The sequence below is a fragment of the Pelobates fuscus genome, chromosome 12 (assembly GCF_036172605.1).
Source record: "Pelobates fuscus isolate aPelFus1 chromosome 12, aPelFus1.pri, whole genome shotgun sequence".
Lineage (NCBI taxonomy): Eukaryota > Metazoa > Chordata > Amphibia > Anura > Pelobatidae > Pelobates > Pelobates fuscus.
Genome location: NC_086328.1, coordinates 399398 through 417735, shown reverse-complemented (window position 1 = coordinate 417735; position 18338 = coordinate 399398). Strand labels below are relative to the sequence as shown.

Here is an 18338-nt window from a genome sequence, read left to right as displayed (position 1 = left end):
GCACACAGCGGCCACACAGAAGAACAATTAGAACACTGCGGTGGAACGTGTTAAATTAATTAGGCTTAACACACTCCCGGGTGGTCCATGATTCATGCGCCTGTTCGGTTCCCAAACAGGATAGAGAAAGTGTACGAACAAAGTCTTTTATGAGCCTTTTCGCGTAGCCCATAGTCTTGAGACAGGAGGCTGGCAAGCAGGCCCCTCCAAGAACAAGTGGCAGAGGCATTTCTCCCACAATGATACACTCCAAAATCCAAGAAATCACAGACACCTCCCTACCATTTCAACCTTTGACTATGCTCCTACATCACACCTCACTATCACTACAAGAATACAAAAAAAAATCACTGACACTTCATCTGCTAACAGCCGCTAAGTCCCTGATCTTAACACTATGGAAACAGGCTGGGGTACCCACCCTCCGGCAATTGATTGCAAAAGTTGAGGAGATTTACTCTATAGAATCTCTGACAGAATCCCTATGGGGACGCTCAGTAAAATGTACCCAAACTTGGACACCCTGGCTAACTTACATCACTTGGGTGACTGCAAATACATGAGGGCTTTCACACCCTAACAACGGTTAGACAAGATCGTACCTAGACTACTGCCACTGGGGACTGGTAGAACCTTATTACCAAAGTTTGCTTGTTATTTTTTCTCACCCTTCCCAGTACCTCTTCTCCTTACCCTTTACACATACATTTACACATTGAAGATAACCCAGTGCTCAACATATTGTCTCATCACGGTTACTACACCCCTGCTTCGGTAAGGATTACAACACACTGACCACTGGCATACATACCGGGGTCGCAGTTTGCCAGCCTCTTCTCCTGAGGGGCCCAGGAGCTGGCCACCTCAGGGCCCCCCAAGGCTTGCAGTGCTGTCAGCAGGCGGGCATGCGAGGGAGCAATCTCCCCTGAGCGCTCTCTGCCCAGCTCCCACGCGCGCACCACAGTGATGCCGGAGCCGGAATATGACGTAATTCCGGCTCCAGCATCAGTAAGCAGCGCGCGAGGGAGCTGAACAGGAGAATCAGTGCTCCCTTACCACCTGCAGGACCGGCCGCCCAGCAGCCCCACTGGACCCCAGGGAAAGGTGGAATCTCCTCAGCATTCCCAAAGGTAGGGAGGTTGTGGGATTACATTTTTAAAAAAAATGTGTGTATGTGTGTTAGTGTGTGTGCGTTATTGTGTGTCAGTTACTGAGTGTGTTAGTTGTGTTATTTTGTGTGTGTCTGTTATTGAGTGTGTGTCTGCTAGTGAGTGTCAGTGTGTGTGTGTTAGTTTGTGTGTTTGTGTGTGTCAGTGAGTGTGTTACTGTGTGTGTCTGTTACTGAGTGTTTTAGTTTGTGTGTGTCTGTTAGTGAGTGTGCGTTTGTCAGTGAGAGTGTATGTTTTGTAAGTGAGTGTGTATGTATGTCTGTCACTGAGTGTGTGTCTGTCAGTAAATGTGTGTGTCTGTTAGCTAGTGTGTATGCGTCTGTTTGGGAGAGTGTGTGTGGTTAAAACCCCTTCAGCATTTACCTTTCTCCAGTGCCGGGCTCCCTTGGCGCTAGGGATCTCTCCGCCCCGATCCGCCTCTTAGCTCCGAATGCGCATGCGCGGCAAGAGCCGCGCGCGCATTCAAACCGCCCATAGGAAAGCATTACTCAATGCTTTCCTATGGACGTCCAGCGTCTTCTCACTGCGATTTTCACAGTGAGAATCACGGAAGCATCTCTAGCGGCTGTCAGTGAAACAGCCACTAGAGGCTGGATTAACCCTCAGTGAAACATAGCAGTACCCAAACTGCCTCCATTTGTTGCAGTCCCGGCCCATGGAGAGTAAGCGCCGGGGGGGTGCCCACGAATCAATTTTCGCACCGGGGCCTCATGGATCGCGTGTACGCTACTGACACTTATAGAACTAACATATCCAGTTTCCTAACGCTTACCACTGTATCTCCACCTCAAGACGTAACCCCACTTTACATGACTATCCATTTATAAAGGTTCATACTAAACAAAAGGTTGGGCCTCCTAAACTGTGTGTAACATAAGCTTTGTGTGCTTTCTTCTATGCTCACTATACCACTGTACACTCCATTCCAGAGTTTTTCCTTTCTGTACATATAGTAAGACAATTAACTGAAACAAAGTGAAAAATGGCAAACTAAAAACATAAATAAAGATTGTAAAAATGTACTTGGCCGGCTGAAAACCTTAACTTGTGATGTTGTCAAATACTCTAAAGGCACAATTTTTTACTGCTTAAAAGACAGAAAGCATTATTGATTGGTTACTGACACCGGATTATAATTGACCCCAGAATGTGTGTGTACTATGAGCTAGGACAAATGAAAACATCGGCACGTTGGCCTTTTGCGTACCTGAAATTTCGGTCTTTTCCTGCTGTGTTTAATATCCTTCCATCAGATAAAACCACTTCAAGGTTAATCACATTATCACGCATTGTCCCATATCGTACCGCATTGGTGCCGGAAGCACTGGTTGCTGCCATGCCACAAAGCGAGGCATCCGCTCCTGGATCTAAGATAAAATATAATTAGAGAATAACAGAGAATGTTACAGTGTGCAGAGAGGAAAATGCCAGAGAATAACCCCACGTGCTAACCAACAGGAAACCAGAGTCCGCTGTCTCTCAGATAGCTGTTCAAGGACTTGCGGGTAACGCCTGGTTCAACAGTAACATAAAAATCATCCGTGTTCAAATTCAAGATTTTGTCCATCCGTGTCATGTTGAAGCAGACTCCACCCTGCAGCAAAAAGAGAATCTGTTATAGACATCCAATCTAGTGTCTGTGACATTCGCTATCCATCTACAGAAAAACATCCCATCTCTTGACATTAACCAGGGATGTCTCTCGCTCAGCTTCATATCACGTCCTCTCATTCCCTCTTATCGCAGTATATATTGTTTGTCATACTGCCTCATATTGCGTCCGATCATTCCCTCTTATCGCAGTATATATTGTTTGTCATACTGCGTCATATCGCGTCCTATCATTCCCTCTTATCGCAGTATATATTGTTTGTCAAACTGCGTCATATCACGTCCTCTCATTCCCTCTTATCGCAGTATATATTGTTTGTCATACTGCGTCATATCACGTCCGATCATTCCCTCTTATCGCAGTATATATTGTTTGTCATACTGCGTCATATCACGTCCGATCATTCCCTCTTATCGCAGTATATATTGTTTGTCATACTGCGTCATATCGCGTCCGATCATTCCCTCTTATCGCAGTATATATTGTTTGCCATACTGCGTCATATCACGTCCGATCATTCCTTCTTATCGCAGTATATATTGTTTGTCATACTGCGTCATATCACGTCCTCTCATTCCCTCTTATCACAGTATATATTGTTTGTCATACTGCGTCATATCACGTCCGATCATTCCCTCTTATCGCAGTATATATTGTTTGTCAAACTGCGTCATATCGCGTCCTATCATTCCCTCTTATCGCAGTATATTGTTTGCCATACTGCGTCATATCACGTCCTCTCATTCCCTCTTATCGCAGTATATATTGTTTGTCATACTGCGTCATATCGCGTCCGATCATTCCCTCTTATCGCAGTATATATTGTTTGCCATACTGCGTCATATCACGTCCTCTCATTCCCTCTTATCGCAGTATATATTGTTTGTCATACTGCGTCATATCACGTCCTATCATTCCCTCTTATCGCAGTATATATTGTTTGTCATACTGCGTCATATCGCGTCCGATCATTCCCTCTTATCGCAGTATATATTGTTTGTCATACTGCGTCATATCGCGTCCGATCATTCCCTCTTATCGCAGTATATATTGTTTGCCATACTGCGTCATATCACGTCCGATCATTCCTTCTTATCGCAGTATATATTGTTTGTCAAACTACGTCATATCATGTCCGATCATTCCCTCTTATCGCAGTATATTGTTTGTCATACTGCGTCATATCGCGTCCTATCATTCCCTCTCATCACAGTATATATTGTTTGTCATACTGCGTCATATCGCGTCCGATCATTCCCTCTTATCGCAGTATATATTGTTTGTCATACTGCGTCATATCGCGTCCGATCATTCCCTCTTATCGCAGTATATATTGTTTGCCATACTGCGTCATATCACGTCCTATCATTCCTTCTTATCGCAGTATATATTGTTTGTCATACTGCGTCATATCGCGTCCGATCATTCCCTCTTATCGCAGTATATATTTTTTGACATACTGCGTCATATCGCGTCCGATCATTCCCTCTTATCGCAGTATATATTGTTTGCCATACTGCGTCATATCGCGTCCTATCATTCCTTCTTATCGCAGTATATATTGTTTGTCATACTGCGTCATATCGCGTCCGATCATTCCCTCTTATCGCAGTATATATTGTTTGTCATACTGCGTCATATCGCGTCCGATCATTCCCTCTTATCGCAGTATATATTGTTTGCCATACTGCGTCATCTCACGTCCTATCATTCCTTCTTATCACAGTATATATTGTTTGTCATACTGCGTCATATCGCGTCCGATCATTCCCTCTTATCGCAGTATATATTGTTTGTCATACTGCGTCATATCACGTCCGATCATTCCCTCTTATCGCAGTATATATTGTTTGTCATACTGCGTCATATCGCGTCCGATCATTCCCTCTTATCGCAGTATATATTGTTTGTCATACTGCGTCATATCGCGTCCGATCATTCCCTCTTATCGCAGTATATATTGTTTGTCATACTGCGTCATATCGCATCCGATCATTCCCTCTTATCGCAGTATATATTGTTTGTCATACTGCCTCATATCGCGTCCGATCATTCCCTCTTATCGCAGTATATTTTGTTTGTCATACTGCGTCATATCGCGTCCGATCATTCCCTCTTATCGCAGTATATATTGTTTGCCATACTGCGTCATATCGCGTCCTATCATTCCTTCTTATCGCAGTATATATTGCTTGTCATACTGCGTCATATCGCGTCCGATCATTCCCTCTTATCGCAGTATATATGGTTTGTCATACTGCGTCATATCGCGTCCGATCATTCCCTCTTATTGCAGTATATATTGTTTGCCATACTGCGTCATATCACATCCTATCATTCCTTCTTATCACAGTATATATTGTTTGTCATACTGCGTCATATCACGTCCGATCATTCCCTCTTATCGCAGTATATATTGTTTGTCATACTGCGTCATATCGCGTCCTATCATTCCTTCTTATCGCAGTATATATTGTTTGTCATACTGCGTTATATCGCGTCCTATCATTCCCTCTTATCGCAGTATATATTGTTTGTCATACTGCGTCATATCACGTCCGATCATTCCCTCTTATCGCAGTATATATTGTGTCATACTGCGTCATATCACGTCCTCTCATTCCCTCTTATCACAGTATATATTGTTTGTCATACTGCGTCATATCACGTCCGATCATTCCCTCTTATCGCAGTATATATTGTTTGTCAAACTGCGTCATATCACGTCCTCTCATTCCCTCTTATCGCAGTATATATTGTTTGCCATACTGCGTCATATCACGTCCGATCATTCCCTCTTATCGCAGTATATATTGTTTGTCAAACTGCGTCATATCACGTCCTCTCATTCCCTCTTATCACAGTATATATTGTTTGTCATACTGCGTCATATCGCGTCCGATCATTCCCTCTTATCACAGTATATATTGTTTGTCATACTGCGTCATATCGCGTCCGATCATTCCCTCTTATCGCAGTATATATTGTTTGTCATACTGCGTCATATCGCGTCCGATCATTCCCTCTTATCGCAGTATATATTGTTTGTCATACTGCGTCATATCGCGTCCGATCATTACCTCTTATCGCAGTATATATTGTTTGCCATACTGCATCATATCACGTCCTCTCATTCCCTCTTATCGCAGTATATATTGTTTGTCATACTGCGTCATATCACGTCCTCTCATTCCCTCTTATCACAGTATTTATTGTTTGTCATACTGCGTCATATCGCGTCCGATCATTCCCTCTCATCACAGTATATATTGTTTGTCATACTGCGTCATATCACGTCCTCTCATTCCCTCTTATCGCAGTATTTATTGTTTGTCATACTGCGTCATATCACGTCCTCTCATTCCCTCTTATCGCAGTATATATTGTTTGTCATACTGCGTCATATCGAGTCCGATCATTCCCTCTTATCGCAGTATTTATTGTTTGTCATACTGCGTCATATCACGTCCTCTCATTCCCTCTTATCGCAGTATATATTGTTTGTCATACTGCGTCATATCACGTCCTCTCATTCCCTCTCATCACAGTATATATTGTTTGCCATACTGCGTCATATCGCGTCCTATCATTCCCTCTTATCGCAGTATATATTGTTTGTCATACTGCGTCATATCGCGTCCGATCATTCCCTCTTATCGCAGTATATATTGTTTGCCATACTGCGTCATATTGCGTCTGATCATTCCCTCTTATCGCAGTATATATTGTTTGTCAAACTGCGTCATATCACGTCCTATCATTCCCTCTTATCGCAGTATATATTGTTTGTCATACTGCGTCATATCACGTCCTCTCATTCCCTCTCATCACAGTATATATTGTTTGCCATACTGCGTCATATCGCGTCCGATCATTCCCTCTTATCGCAGTATATATAGTTTGTCATACTGCGTCATATCGCGTCCGATCATTCCCTCTTATCGCAGTATATATTGTTTGCCATACTGCATCATATCACGTCCTCTCATTCCCTCTTATCGCAGTATATTGTTTGTCATACTGCGTCATATCACGTCCTCTCATTCCTTCTTATCGCAGTATATATTGTTTGCCATACTGCGTCATATCGCGTCCGATCATTCCCTCTTATCGCAGTATATATTGTTTTCCATACTGCGTCATATCGCGTCCGATCATTCCCTCTTATCGCAGTATATATTGTTTGTCATACTGCGTCATATCGCGTCCTATCATTCCCTCTTATCGCAGTATATATTGTTTGTCATACTGCGTCATATCACGTCCTCTCATTCCCTCTCATCACAGTATATATTGTTTGTCATACTGCGTCATATCGCGTCCGATCATTCCCTCTTATCGCAGTATATATTGTTTGCCATACTGCGTCATATCACGTCCTCTCATTCCCTCTTATCGCAGTATATATTGTTTGCCATACTGCGTCATATCATGTCCTCTCATTCCCTCTCATCACAGTATATATTGTTTGCCATACTGCGTCATATCGCGTCCGATCATTCCCTCTTATCGCAGTATATATTGTTTTCCATACTGCGTCATATCGCGTCCGATCATTCCCTCTTATCGCAGTATATATTGTTTGTCATACTGCGTCATATCGCGTCCTATCATTCCTTCTTATCGCAGTATATATTGTTTGTCATACTGCGTCATATCGCGTCCTATCATTCCCTCTTATCGCAGTATATATTGTTTGTCATACTGCGTCATATCGCGTCCGATCATTCCCTCTTATCGCAGTATATATTGTTTGTCATACTGCGTCATATCGCGTCCGATCATTCCCTCTTATCGCAGTATATATTGTTTGTCATACTGCGTCATATCGCGTCCGATCATTCCCTCTTATCGCAGTATATATTGTTTGCCATACTGCGTCATATCACGTCCTCTCATTCCCTCTTATCGCAGTATATATTGTTTGCCATACTGCGTCATATCATGTCCTCTCATTCCCTCTCATCACAGTATATATTGTTTGTCATACTGCGTCATATCGCGTCCGATCATTCCCTCTTATCGCAGTATATATTGTTTGCCATACTGCGTCATATCGCGTCCGATCCTTCCCTCTTATCGCAGTATATATTGTTTGTCATACTGCGTCATATCACGTCCTCTCATTCCCTCTTATCGAAGTATATATTGTTTGCCATACTGCGTCATATCATGTCCTCTCATTCCCTCTCATCACAGTATATATTGTTTGTCATACTGCGTCATATCGCGTCCGATCATTCCCTCTTATCGCAGTATATATTGTTTGCCATACTGCGTCATATCGCGTCCGATCATTCCCTCTTATCGCAGTATATATTGTTTGTCATACTGCGTCATATCGCGTCCGATCATTCCCTCTTATCGCAGTATATATTGTTTGTCAAACTGCGTCATATCACGTCCTATCATTCCTTTCCTTTGGAACAGCCTGTCTACCCCTATCAGACTCTCCCCAAGTCTTCAATCATTTAAGAAGTCACATAAAACTCAACATTTCAAGAAAAGTTCATGGACTCTCAGAGTTGCTTCTATTTTACAAACCTGTCTCTTGCTGCCTCTTCAAGGGCCACACTCCACTCTTACCTCCAGTTCTGCTACCTTCCCACATTGTTAATTTGCTGTCCCCCTTGATGTGTCTTATTGTGTTTTTATATCCCACAACCTCTGAGCAGGGTCGTCATTAACCAATTGTTCCTGTAATTTTGTAATTGTCTATTTAATTGTTACATTTCCCCCTTTTATAATATTGTACAGCACGGTGGAATAAATTGGCGCTATATGAATACCAGTGATGATAATAATAATATAATAATATATTGTTTCTGTCACATGCAAACAGGCCTACTAACCATGCTCCTTGTCATCTCCCTGTTTTACATGGCATGTAGTAGGTAGTTGTCAAAGTGTTCATTACAGGATTGCCATGATAATCATTTAATGTTCCAAGGAATTTATTAAACATGCAGACAGAATCCATTTAACAAGGGGACACATAGAAAATGGGATTAATTAAATATTAGTCTCTAAGTGTGCCCAATCTGGTCCATTTCACAGCTAAAATTGTCTTGGCTAAGCCAACAAAACCCAATCTAAAAGTATGGACAGCACCTTGGACCCTGTACTTGGCTATAACTCTCTGGCATATCTCATCAGGATAGTAAGTGAAATGCCAATTGAGGCAATAGGCACCATGAACTACAGCCGAGCAGTGATTATATATATTAATCATACATATAGACAATAAAACATCCGATACTGCCAGTTTGGAAGATGTGATTTATACCCCTTTCAAACCTATAATTGTTATAAATTAACCACCAATTGAATAAGGTGCTTACCTGTACTGCAGTTACACCACCTTCCAGGCCTGTGCCAGTACCAAAGGGAATGATAGGCACCTTGTGATTATAGCACAATTCAGCCATCTTGCTGACATGTTCAACTGTTTCTGGCCAAACAACCACTTCAGGGGGCCGGCACCTTAAATATTTACAGAAAAGATAATGCAGACTAAATATGAATAGCAGTATGGCAGATTTGCGTATCATTGCCATGTATACGAATGGCCCAAATTCCCTCTCGGAGAAACAGCTTGGAATTACTAACTCCCACTAAACAAGTATCAGAATCAAATATTGTTCTATCATGGACTCAGCTACATCCAAACATACACCTTTTGCAGATGCAGGATACTGAGCATGAGAATTGCAAGCTTAGATGAATGGAATAATAAAAAGCATCATCTGGGGTAACTAGCAGGTCTCCTGTAGTGGACTACCACAAACCGCTCTTCTCAAAGAAAAGGGGGTTGCCAACCTTGTCTCTACTATGTTTTTATCTCATTAAGGCATATCTTCATTAAAAAAAAGTCTTAACATCATGGTCAGGCCACCCCACCTGTGCATAGACTCATCTTTTCCATGGTGCTCGCATACTGCAATAGCTGTGGAGATGTTGCTGTTTCCCACCACTGACTTCAAGGCATCTATAAGCTGTAAAGAGATACACAGTGTTACAATTGGAACTGTTGAGATCAAATGGGGCATGACGAGTACCCTGACATTAACCATTCCTATCGTTCTGCATGAAATTAATTAACCAAGGCACATATATTATTAATTATCCAAGGCACATATCCAAAAAAGTATAGAGGTCACTTCTGGATCATAACCTCTGCAGCAGCAAAACTACCACCCGTTGCACCAGGGCCCAAATGCTGAGGGGGTCCATGGGTGGCCCATGTACTTAGGGAAACCAATGTGATTTTGTCATCAGGGGCCCAGTGTTCTGTTTCCTAATAGAATCTGCAATCATCGGAACTCCTCTTTACTTAGCCGTCATCGGAACGCCTCCTCCATTAGCCATCACTAGAACTCCTCCTTCCTCAGCAATCATCAGAACTCCTCCTCCATCAGCAATCATCAGAACTCCTCTTCCATCAGCAATCATCAGAACTCCTCCTCCATCAGCAATCATCGGAACTCCTCCTCCATCAGCAATCATCGGAACTCCTCCTCCATCAGCAATCATTGGAACTCCTCCTCCATCAGCAATCATTGGAACTCCTCCTCCATCAGAAATCATTGGAACTCCTCCTCCATCAGCAATCATCAGAACTCCTCCTCCATCAGCAATGATCAGAGCTTCATCCCCCTTAGCTATCATCAGAACTCCTTCTCCCTCAGCAGTCATAGGAACTCCTCTATTAACAATCGGAACTCCTCCTCCTCTCCGCAATCATCAGAATTCCTCCTCCCTCGACAATCATCAGAATCTCTTCCTCCCTCAGTCATCATCTGAACTCCTCCTCCCTCAACAAATATCAGAACTCCTCCTCCATCAGCAATAATCAGAACTCCTCTTCGCTCAGAAATTATGGTAACTACTCTTCCTTCAGCCATCATCGGAAATCTTCCGTCGACAATATTTGGAACTCCTCCTCCCTTAGCCATCATCTGAACTCCTCCTCCCTCAAAAATCATCGGAATTCCTCCTCCCTCAGCCGTCATCAATATTTCTACCTTCCTTATCAATCATCAGAACTCCTCCCTCAGCAATCATCAGAACTCCTCCTCCTGGGATCACAGTGTCTGACCATGGCAAGATCCTGCAAGGTAGGTAAACTTACTGTAGCGGAACCCTATTGTGGCTGTCCTCCCTGTATTATGGATTGCCCTCATCTACCCTGTTAGTCTGGGGGGCAAAGGGGAGAAGTGTGGCGAAACCGACCTCGCCACGTGTCCTTGGAGGGGGCTGCTTGCCCGCCTCTTGCCTTTGGACTATGGCCCTGCAGGTTAAACTGTTTATTTTCCCTGCAGAAAGGCTTATTCGTGTGATCTGAGTGCCATTCATCTAATAATGTGCAGTCAGATCAAAGCTATCTGGGGATATGTAGAAATGTGTGTTTTATGTACTAAATGTATCAGTATGTAATTTTATGTCTTTTACTGTCTTTTTGTCTGCCATGTGGGTAATGGAGTTTGGCTCTGTCTTTGGAGATAATTAGATTCCTTCTCCAATTATCTCCAGGGCAGAAGGGAGGAAGCCAGGATGCATTGTGGGGATGGTTTTACTTTTACTGTTTGAGCCAGATTAAAATACAATCAGCCAGGGGGAACAAAAGATACTTTTACTAACTTTTGAACCCCTGGTCTGATTCATGCCATTTTTTTATATGTTATTCCCCTGAATGGATTGATTGTGAATATGTATTTTTATGCGAATGTGATGAATATTATAGAAATTATGAATATGGTGTAAAAGTTATGTTTGAAACTGTACAATAATGGGATTATGTGTCACACTAAGGGGAGGGGATGTGTGGGTTGTACCCAAGATACCATTGGTTGTTTTATGCCTCCCCCTGGGTGTGGCTTGTCTGTGTACAGTTGTAATAAAAGGCAGGCTGGATGTACCAGCCAGCAGTTCTGTTCCTGAAACTGTGTGTCGTCCAGTTATTGGGATTGCTCTGGGGATATCGCTGTGTTACTTTGCCTGCTGGAAACTCTGCCTATGGATCTACTATTGCCTTGTTCCTGAGCCTTCCTGGGATCGTCAGTGGAGAATAGCTGTGGGATATCAGCTCTCCGCTACACTTACTGTTACACTGATCTTACAGTTAGGGCTTCACTGCAGCACTGGGGTGTAAGCCATTAAAAGTTCAGGTGAGGGTTAAAATTACAATTAGATTTAAGGAGTAATAATTTTAGATTTACAGATTACTGACAACTAGAAAAAAATATAAATTTACAATAATGTGTAGAGTTAGTTTTAGTCTTGTCTGTAGGGTAAGTTAGAATGAGAATTGAGTGAGGCTAAATTAGTTCCTAACCCTAATCTTAACCCTCATCTTAACCCTAAATGTCCTATGTTCTTCAGTGAAGCCCCTAATTGTAAGCTCCGAGGTTACTGTAACGGCACCCCCAGGCATAAAAAGGGGTTAAAAGCCGTTTAGTAGATCTTCCCCTTCCAGAGACACAGGCACAGCTACTGCAGAACCACAAACTCCCGAACTGGAACCTCACGAATAGCTGCTAGCAGCTGAACAGGAAAAGCACCCATACGGCTTACACTCCTGGCAATCAGTCTCTAACAGCATACAGTAAATCCCCCCAAGCACGAGACAAGGCTCCGTGTTGAGGGTCAAGCAGTGAACAGACAGAGCTGTGGGTTTATTGTTCTTATAAACACATACTTACACATTAGTACCACCCACAGGGTTTTGGAAAACAACCAATCAATACGTACAATACACTCAGGCACTCCCACACAAAATCCTCCCCTCTGCCTGTGATACAATTACCTTACACAATGGGTAATGTAATTATCACAGGCAGAGAAATACAGTTTTTTCACATTATTCATAACTTTAAAAGTATGCATCACATTCACATAACTTACATTTTCAGAATCAGCATACTCCAAATGCAAACATATGTCAAAATCATCCAAATTGGTCCATTGGTTCAAAAGATAGATCGAAGTCCTTTGTGACCAAATGAAGCATGGTTTTTCTGCCCAAATCCAGTTCCACAGAGTCTTCTATCCTGGAGATAATTGGGAAGTAATCCAATTATCTCCAAGGACAGAGGCAAAACTCCATTGAACACATAGCAGCAAAAGACAATAAAATACATAAAAATATATAACTGTGCAGCCATTGCATAAAACAGGTACATTCAACATATCCCCAGATGGCTTAGAACCACGCTCAGATCACATACATACAGTTCAATTGCCATGGAGCCAAAGTCTTTCACATAGTCTTTCATTATATGAATGTGCTCCATGGCGTAGCTATTTGGGGTAACACTGCTCACATAGGGAAAGTACCGAATGACCCGGCTTTCGGGCCATTGGAGGGGAAAATAAAGCATTTCAACAGGGGGCCATAGTCACAGGGCAGGAGGCTGGCAATCAGGCCCCTTCAAAAACCAGTGGCGAGGTCACTTTCGCCACATATCTCCCCTTTGGGTGGTAGACTAACCAGGTACCTGACCTTCTGTCAGTCGGTGCCTGAGTTAGTCTGACAACCAACCCACAACAGCAAAGTACAAGAGCAGCCCACCCACAACAAACCATTACTGCATCTGGGTATTCCTCTGAGGTCACTGGGCAACACACTGTGGGGGATTGGGGGGCAGAGGCCAGCTACGCTCTGCCCCGATACCAGCGCTTCTGCTGGGTCAGCTGGGTTAGGCCTTGGCTGGGGAGGGGAAATAGTACTTACCCCCTCCTCCTGGTGTCCCTGCGAGGGTAGTTGCGGATCTGGACAGGCTGTCCAGCATACCTGTAGGTCAGGTGCAGAGACCACGGTCCCATCTGTACCGTCTGGGAGATTAGTGTCCCCCCTTTGTGGGGTAAGCTGCCGCTGGGGCGGAAGACCGGTTGTCTTCTCTCCCTGGAACTCACTCTGCCGATGGGGACAGAGACCGGTTGTATCCTCTCCCTGGAACTTACTCTGCCGCTGGGGAGGAAGGACGACACCTTCGGCTCCCTGAAACTCACACTGCCACTGGGGAGGAAGGACAACACCTTCGGCTCCCTGGAACTCACACTGCCGCTGGGGAGGAAAGACGACACCTTCGGCTCCCTGGAACTCACACTGCGGCTGGGGAGGAAGGACGACACCTTCGGCTCCCTGGAACTCACACTGCCGCTGGGGAAGAAGGACGACACCTTCGGCTCCCTGGAACTCACACTGCCACTGGGGAGGAAGGACGGCACCTTCGGCTCCCTGGAACTCACACTGCCTCTGGGGAGGAAGGACAGAGGCAAAACTCCATTAAACACATGGCAGCAAAAGACAATTAAATACATAAAAATATATAACTGTGCAACCATTGCATAAAACAGGTACATTCAACATATCCCCAGATAGCTCAGATCTGAGCGCACATTATTACTGAATGGCGCACAGATCACACACATACAGTTCAATTGCCATGGAGCCAAAGTCTTTCCCATAGTCTTTCATTATACGAATGGGCTCCATGGCATAGCTATCTGGGGTATCACCGCTCAAACAGGGCAAGCACCGAATGACCCGGCTTTCATGTCTTTGCAGGGGAAAATCAAGCGTTTTAACATGGGGCCATAGTCCAGAGGCAACAGGCGGGCAACCAGGCTTCTCCAATGCAATGTGGCGAGATTGGTCTTGTCACAGTTACTTACATTGGAGGACCTTGCCGAGCAGCCTTTCAGAAACTGTGATCCCAGGAGGAGTTGTTCCAGTGATTGCCGAGGGAGGAGGAGTTCCGATGATTGCCGAGGGAGGAGGAATCCTAATGATGGCAGAGGGAGGAGGAGTTCCGATGATTGCCATGGGGGGATGAGTTCTGATGATGGCCGAGGGAAGAGGAGTTCTGATGATTGCTGAGGGAGCAGGGGAAATAGATTCTGATAGGAATTTGAATGTTACAGAACATCGGCATTGCGCTGTGGCCCTTTAACAGCATGACCGGGCCCCTTTCATACCAGTAGTGCTGGGAGGAAGTGAGCAAATGCCACTTCCTCACAGCTACAGACAGTGAGCTGCATAGAAGGGGAAGAGAGAAGGGGCGTTGTAACGGATCACCTGTACTCCGACCGAGTACCTTCCGTTGATGGACGCTTCCTAGCTTGCGCCAAGGACCACAAGCACCGCACCGGACACCACAGCCACCGCAGACTCCACAACCGCCGTAGCTTAACTGGAGTCTCGTCGTCTTCCTTCCACCCTGGATCAGCTTCTGTCCTCCAGGACCGTGTGGAAAAGACCTTTTCTCCAGGAACAGCTCTTAAAAGAGCTAAGTGATTAGAGCTCAAGGGAGTATACAAAGTATAGCAATACCCAGTGTGATTATAGCAGTTCCCCTCCAATCACGAGACAATGTAAGTGTCAGGGTACCTGTTGTCTCTACCTCAGAGGAGGTGAGACACTTAGAATTCCACCCTCTCAGAGGGGCTGACTCACTCGTTCCTCGCAGTCCTCTCGGCCGTTTACACGCCGGACGCCTCTGATCCGCCTCCTTTTATGACGCGGCTCTAGTAGCCGACGTCATGACGACTATCCGTTCCGACCTGTCAATCAAGTCCTGAGCACCAATCAGGACTCATCGGGGGCGTGATCATCTATTTAGAACCAGGGTATAAAATAAGGTTTTGTGTATTGGTTCATTGCCCTGTCGTGGTTCTAGCTAGTCTAGTCACTCAGCGCTCTTATTTCTATTTGTCTCTTTGGTTCTGACCCGGCTCGTATTATTTCTACCCTGCTTACCTCTATTACCTTTTTGACCCGGCTTGTCTCTCGTTTACCTGCTCTCTCGTTCCCTCGACCTCGGCTTGTCTCTAGACCATTCTTTGCTTACTCCTTACGTTAGTCCGGCCATTCTAAGGTCCGGTATACGTAACTTCTCCTGTTTGTACTCTGCGTGTTGGATCCCTGTCCCGATCCTGACATTACGACAGGGCCAATGGATCCTGCAGGTACAAACACTCAGGTCGGTTCTCCTGACTCTAGATTTGAGGCCATGGATCATAGAATGGACCAGATGGCTCTAGCGTTGCAAGCCTTACTATCTCGTTCTAGTAACCAATCAGAAGAGATGCGTACTGCATCCATCTCTCCTGTAAGTTCAGGCCTAGAGGTAGCCACAGTAGGTGCTTCATCCCGTATAACTCCCCCTGTACGTTATGGTGGCTCTCCGGATACGTGTCGAGGTTTTTTAAACCAGATAGGTATTCATTTCGAATTACAACCCCGCTCCTACCCTACAGATAGGGCGAAGGTTGGATTCATAATCACACTACTCATTGATAAAGCTTTGAGATGGGCTAATCCTTTGTGGGAGAATGATAATCCGTTAGTCTATAATTATAATGCCTTTGTCACCGCTTTTAGAAGGACTTTTGACCCTCCAGGTAGAAAGGTTAATGCTGCTAGACTACTGTTACGTCTTAGACTGTGGCGAAACCGACCTCGCCACGTGTCCTTGGAGGGGGCTGATTGCCCGCCTCTTGCCTTTGGACTATGGACCAGACTTTATGGGAATGTGATACCCCAGATAGCCATACCATGGAGCCTATTCATATAATGAAAGACTATGGGAAAGACTTTAGCTCCATGGCAATTGTACTGTGTGAGTAGGATCTGCGCGCTATTCGGTGGTCTTGTGCGTGCAGATCCCAGCTATCTGGGGATAGGTGAAATGTCTGTGTGTTATGTGTAAATGTGACTTTATGTATTTTAAAGTGTTTTATGTTGTTTTGCAACCATGTGGTTAATGGAGTCTGCCTTTAGTCCTGGGTAATTGGATTACTTCTCCAATTAACTCCAGGGCAGAAGGGAGGAAACCAGGGTGCATTGTGGGGATGTTTTTCTGCCAGCCAGAAAGGAACAAAAGATACTTTTAGTAACTTTTGAACCCCTGGTCGGATTCATGCCATTTTTTAATATGTTGTTCCCCTGAATGGATTGATTGTGGATATGTATTTTTATGTGAATGTGATGTATGGTTTTAAAGTTATGAAAGTTGTGTAAAAGTATATTTTACACTGTATGCATAATGGGATTATGTGTCACACTAAGGGGAGGGGATGTGTGGGAGGTAACATCTATGTCATTGGTTCTTTTATGCCTCCCCCTGGGTGTGGCCTGTATGTGTGAGTTGGAAATAAAAGCCAGGCTGGATGAGCCAGTCCAGAGTTCCTGTTTTACCCTCAAAGTGATGTGTCGTCTCATTATTGGGGGGAAGGATTTATTGCATGCTGTTCCAGTTGACTGCTAGGAGTACAAGCCTATTCGTATGGTTCCTATTCAATGGTCTACAGCATTCATATGCTTGGGAGAATTTAAAAGGTTTCTCGGATTCGGTGATTGTGGTGTCTGCCAGAGTGCTTGGAGTCCTCAGGAAGCACTAGGAGCATCCATTAACGGAGGTACTCAGTCAGGGTGCCAGGCGATCCGTTACATAGACAACATAACCGAACCCTTGTTGATTATGCCTTAGAGTTCAGATCCTTGGCAGCAGAAGTCAAGTGGAATGAACAGGCTTATATGGACGTATTTCTAAACGGACTATCAGACGAAATTCTAGATGAGGTTGCCACAAGAGAGCTTCCTGAAAGTTTGGAGGATTTAATTTCTTTTATTTCTCGAATTGATGAACGTTTAAGACAGAGACAGAACACTCGAGATAGAACCCGTAGACCTTCCTTTAGACTAGCTCCCTCATTCCAAAGTCCTGAATCTACAACTTTAGCGCTTCCAGAACCTATGCAGAAAGGCAATACTCGTCTCTCAGAAGAGGAGAGACAGTACAGGAGAGGGGAGGGGTTGTGCATGTATTGTGGAGCAAGAGGTCACCTACGCCTAAACTGTCCTAACCGCCCGGGAAACGCTCGCACCTAAGTTCCTCTAGAGGACAGGCCTTGGGTGTTTCTATCTTGTCCTCTATACATGACTATAAAGATCATAGGCTTCTACTACCTGTTTCTTTAGCTTGGGAGAAGGGAGTATTAAATACTATGGCGTTGATAGATTCCGGAGCTGCTGAAAGCTTTATTGACCAAGTCTTCGTCACTAAACACTCTATCCCATCCCAGCTAAGGGATACACCCTTGGCCGTTGAGGCCATAGATGGTAGACCATTATCTGAACCTGTTATTTTTCATGAGACCATACCTGTTAACTTAACTGTTGGTATCTTACACGAGGAAGGTATATCTTTTATGCTTATTTCATCTCCTTCTGTTCCAATAGTCTTGGGGTATCCTTGGCTTAAGAAACATAACCCCATTATCGATTGGGAATTGGGTGAAATAGTCTCTTGGGGTCAAGGTTGCCAAAGCAGGTGCTTACAGAAGGTCTCACCGGTTTGCGTAGCTGACACACTGGTTAATTCTACCCAATCTACAGACTTACAAATACCACCCCTATACCTGGATTTAAAGGCAGTCTTTGACAAGAAGAATGCTGACACTCTACCTTCACACAGGTCCTTTGACTGCAAGATCAGACTCTTGCCCGGTACCATGCCTCCGAGGGGCACGGTATATCCTTTATCTACTAAGGA

The 18338-nt window shown here is 44.4% G+C and overlaps 1 protein-coding gene across 2 annotated transcripts in view; it reads right to left on the bottom strand.

The window, feature by feature from the left end:
- The window catches only part of LDHD (lactate dehydrogenase D), a 102524-nt gene that overhangs the window by 63444 nt on the left and 20742 nt on the right, over positions 1-18338 (bottom strand). For both annotated transcript variants that reach the window (XM_063437580.1, XM_063437581.1), the window contains exons 2-5: positions 9682-9776; positions 9123-9264; positions 2622-2763; positions 2377-2536 (exon numbers count right to left, since the gene is read on the bottom strand). In XM_063437580.1, the coding sequence (XP_063293650.1) occupies positions 2377-2536; positions 2622-2763; positions 9123-9264; positions 9682-9776 (539 nt within the window). The remainder of the gene's footprint in view (positions 1-2376; positions 2537-2621; positions 2764-9122; positions 9265-9681; positions 9777-18338) is intronic.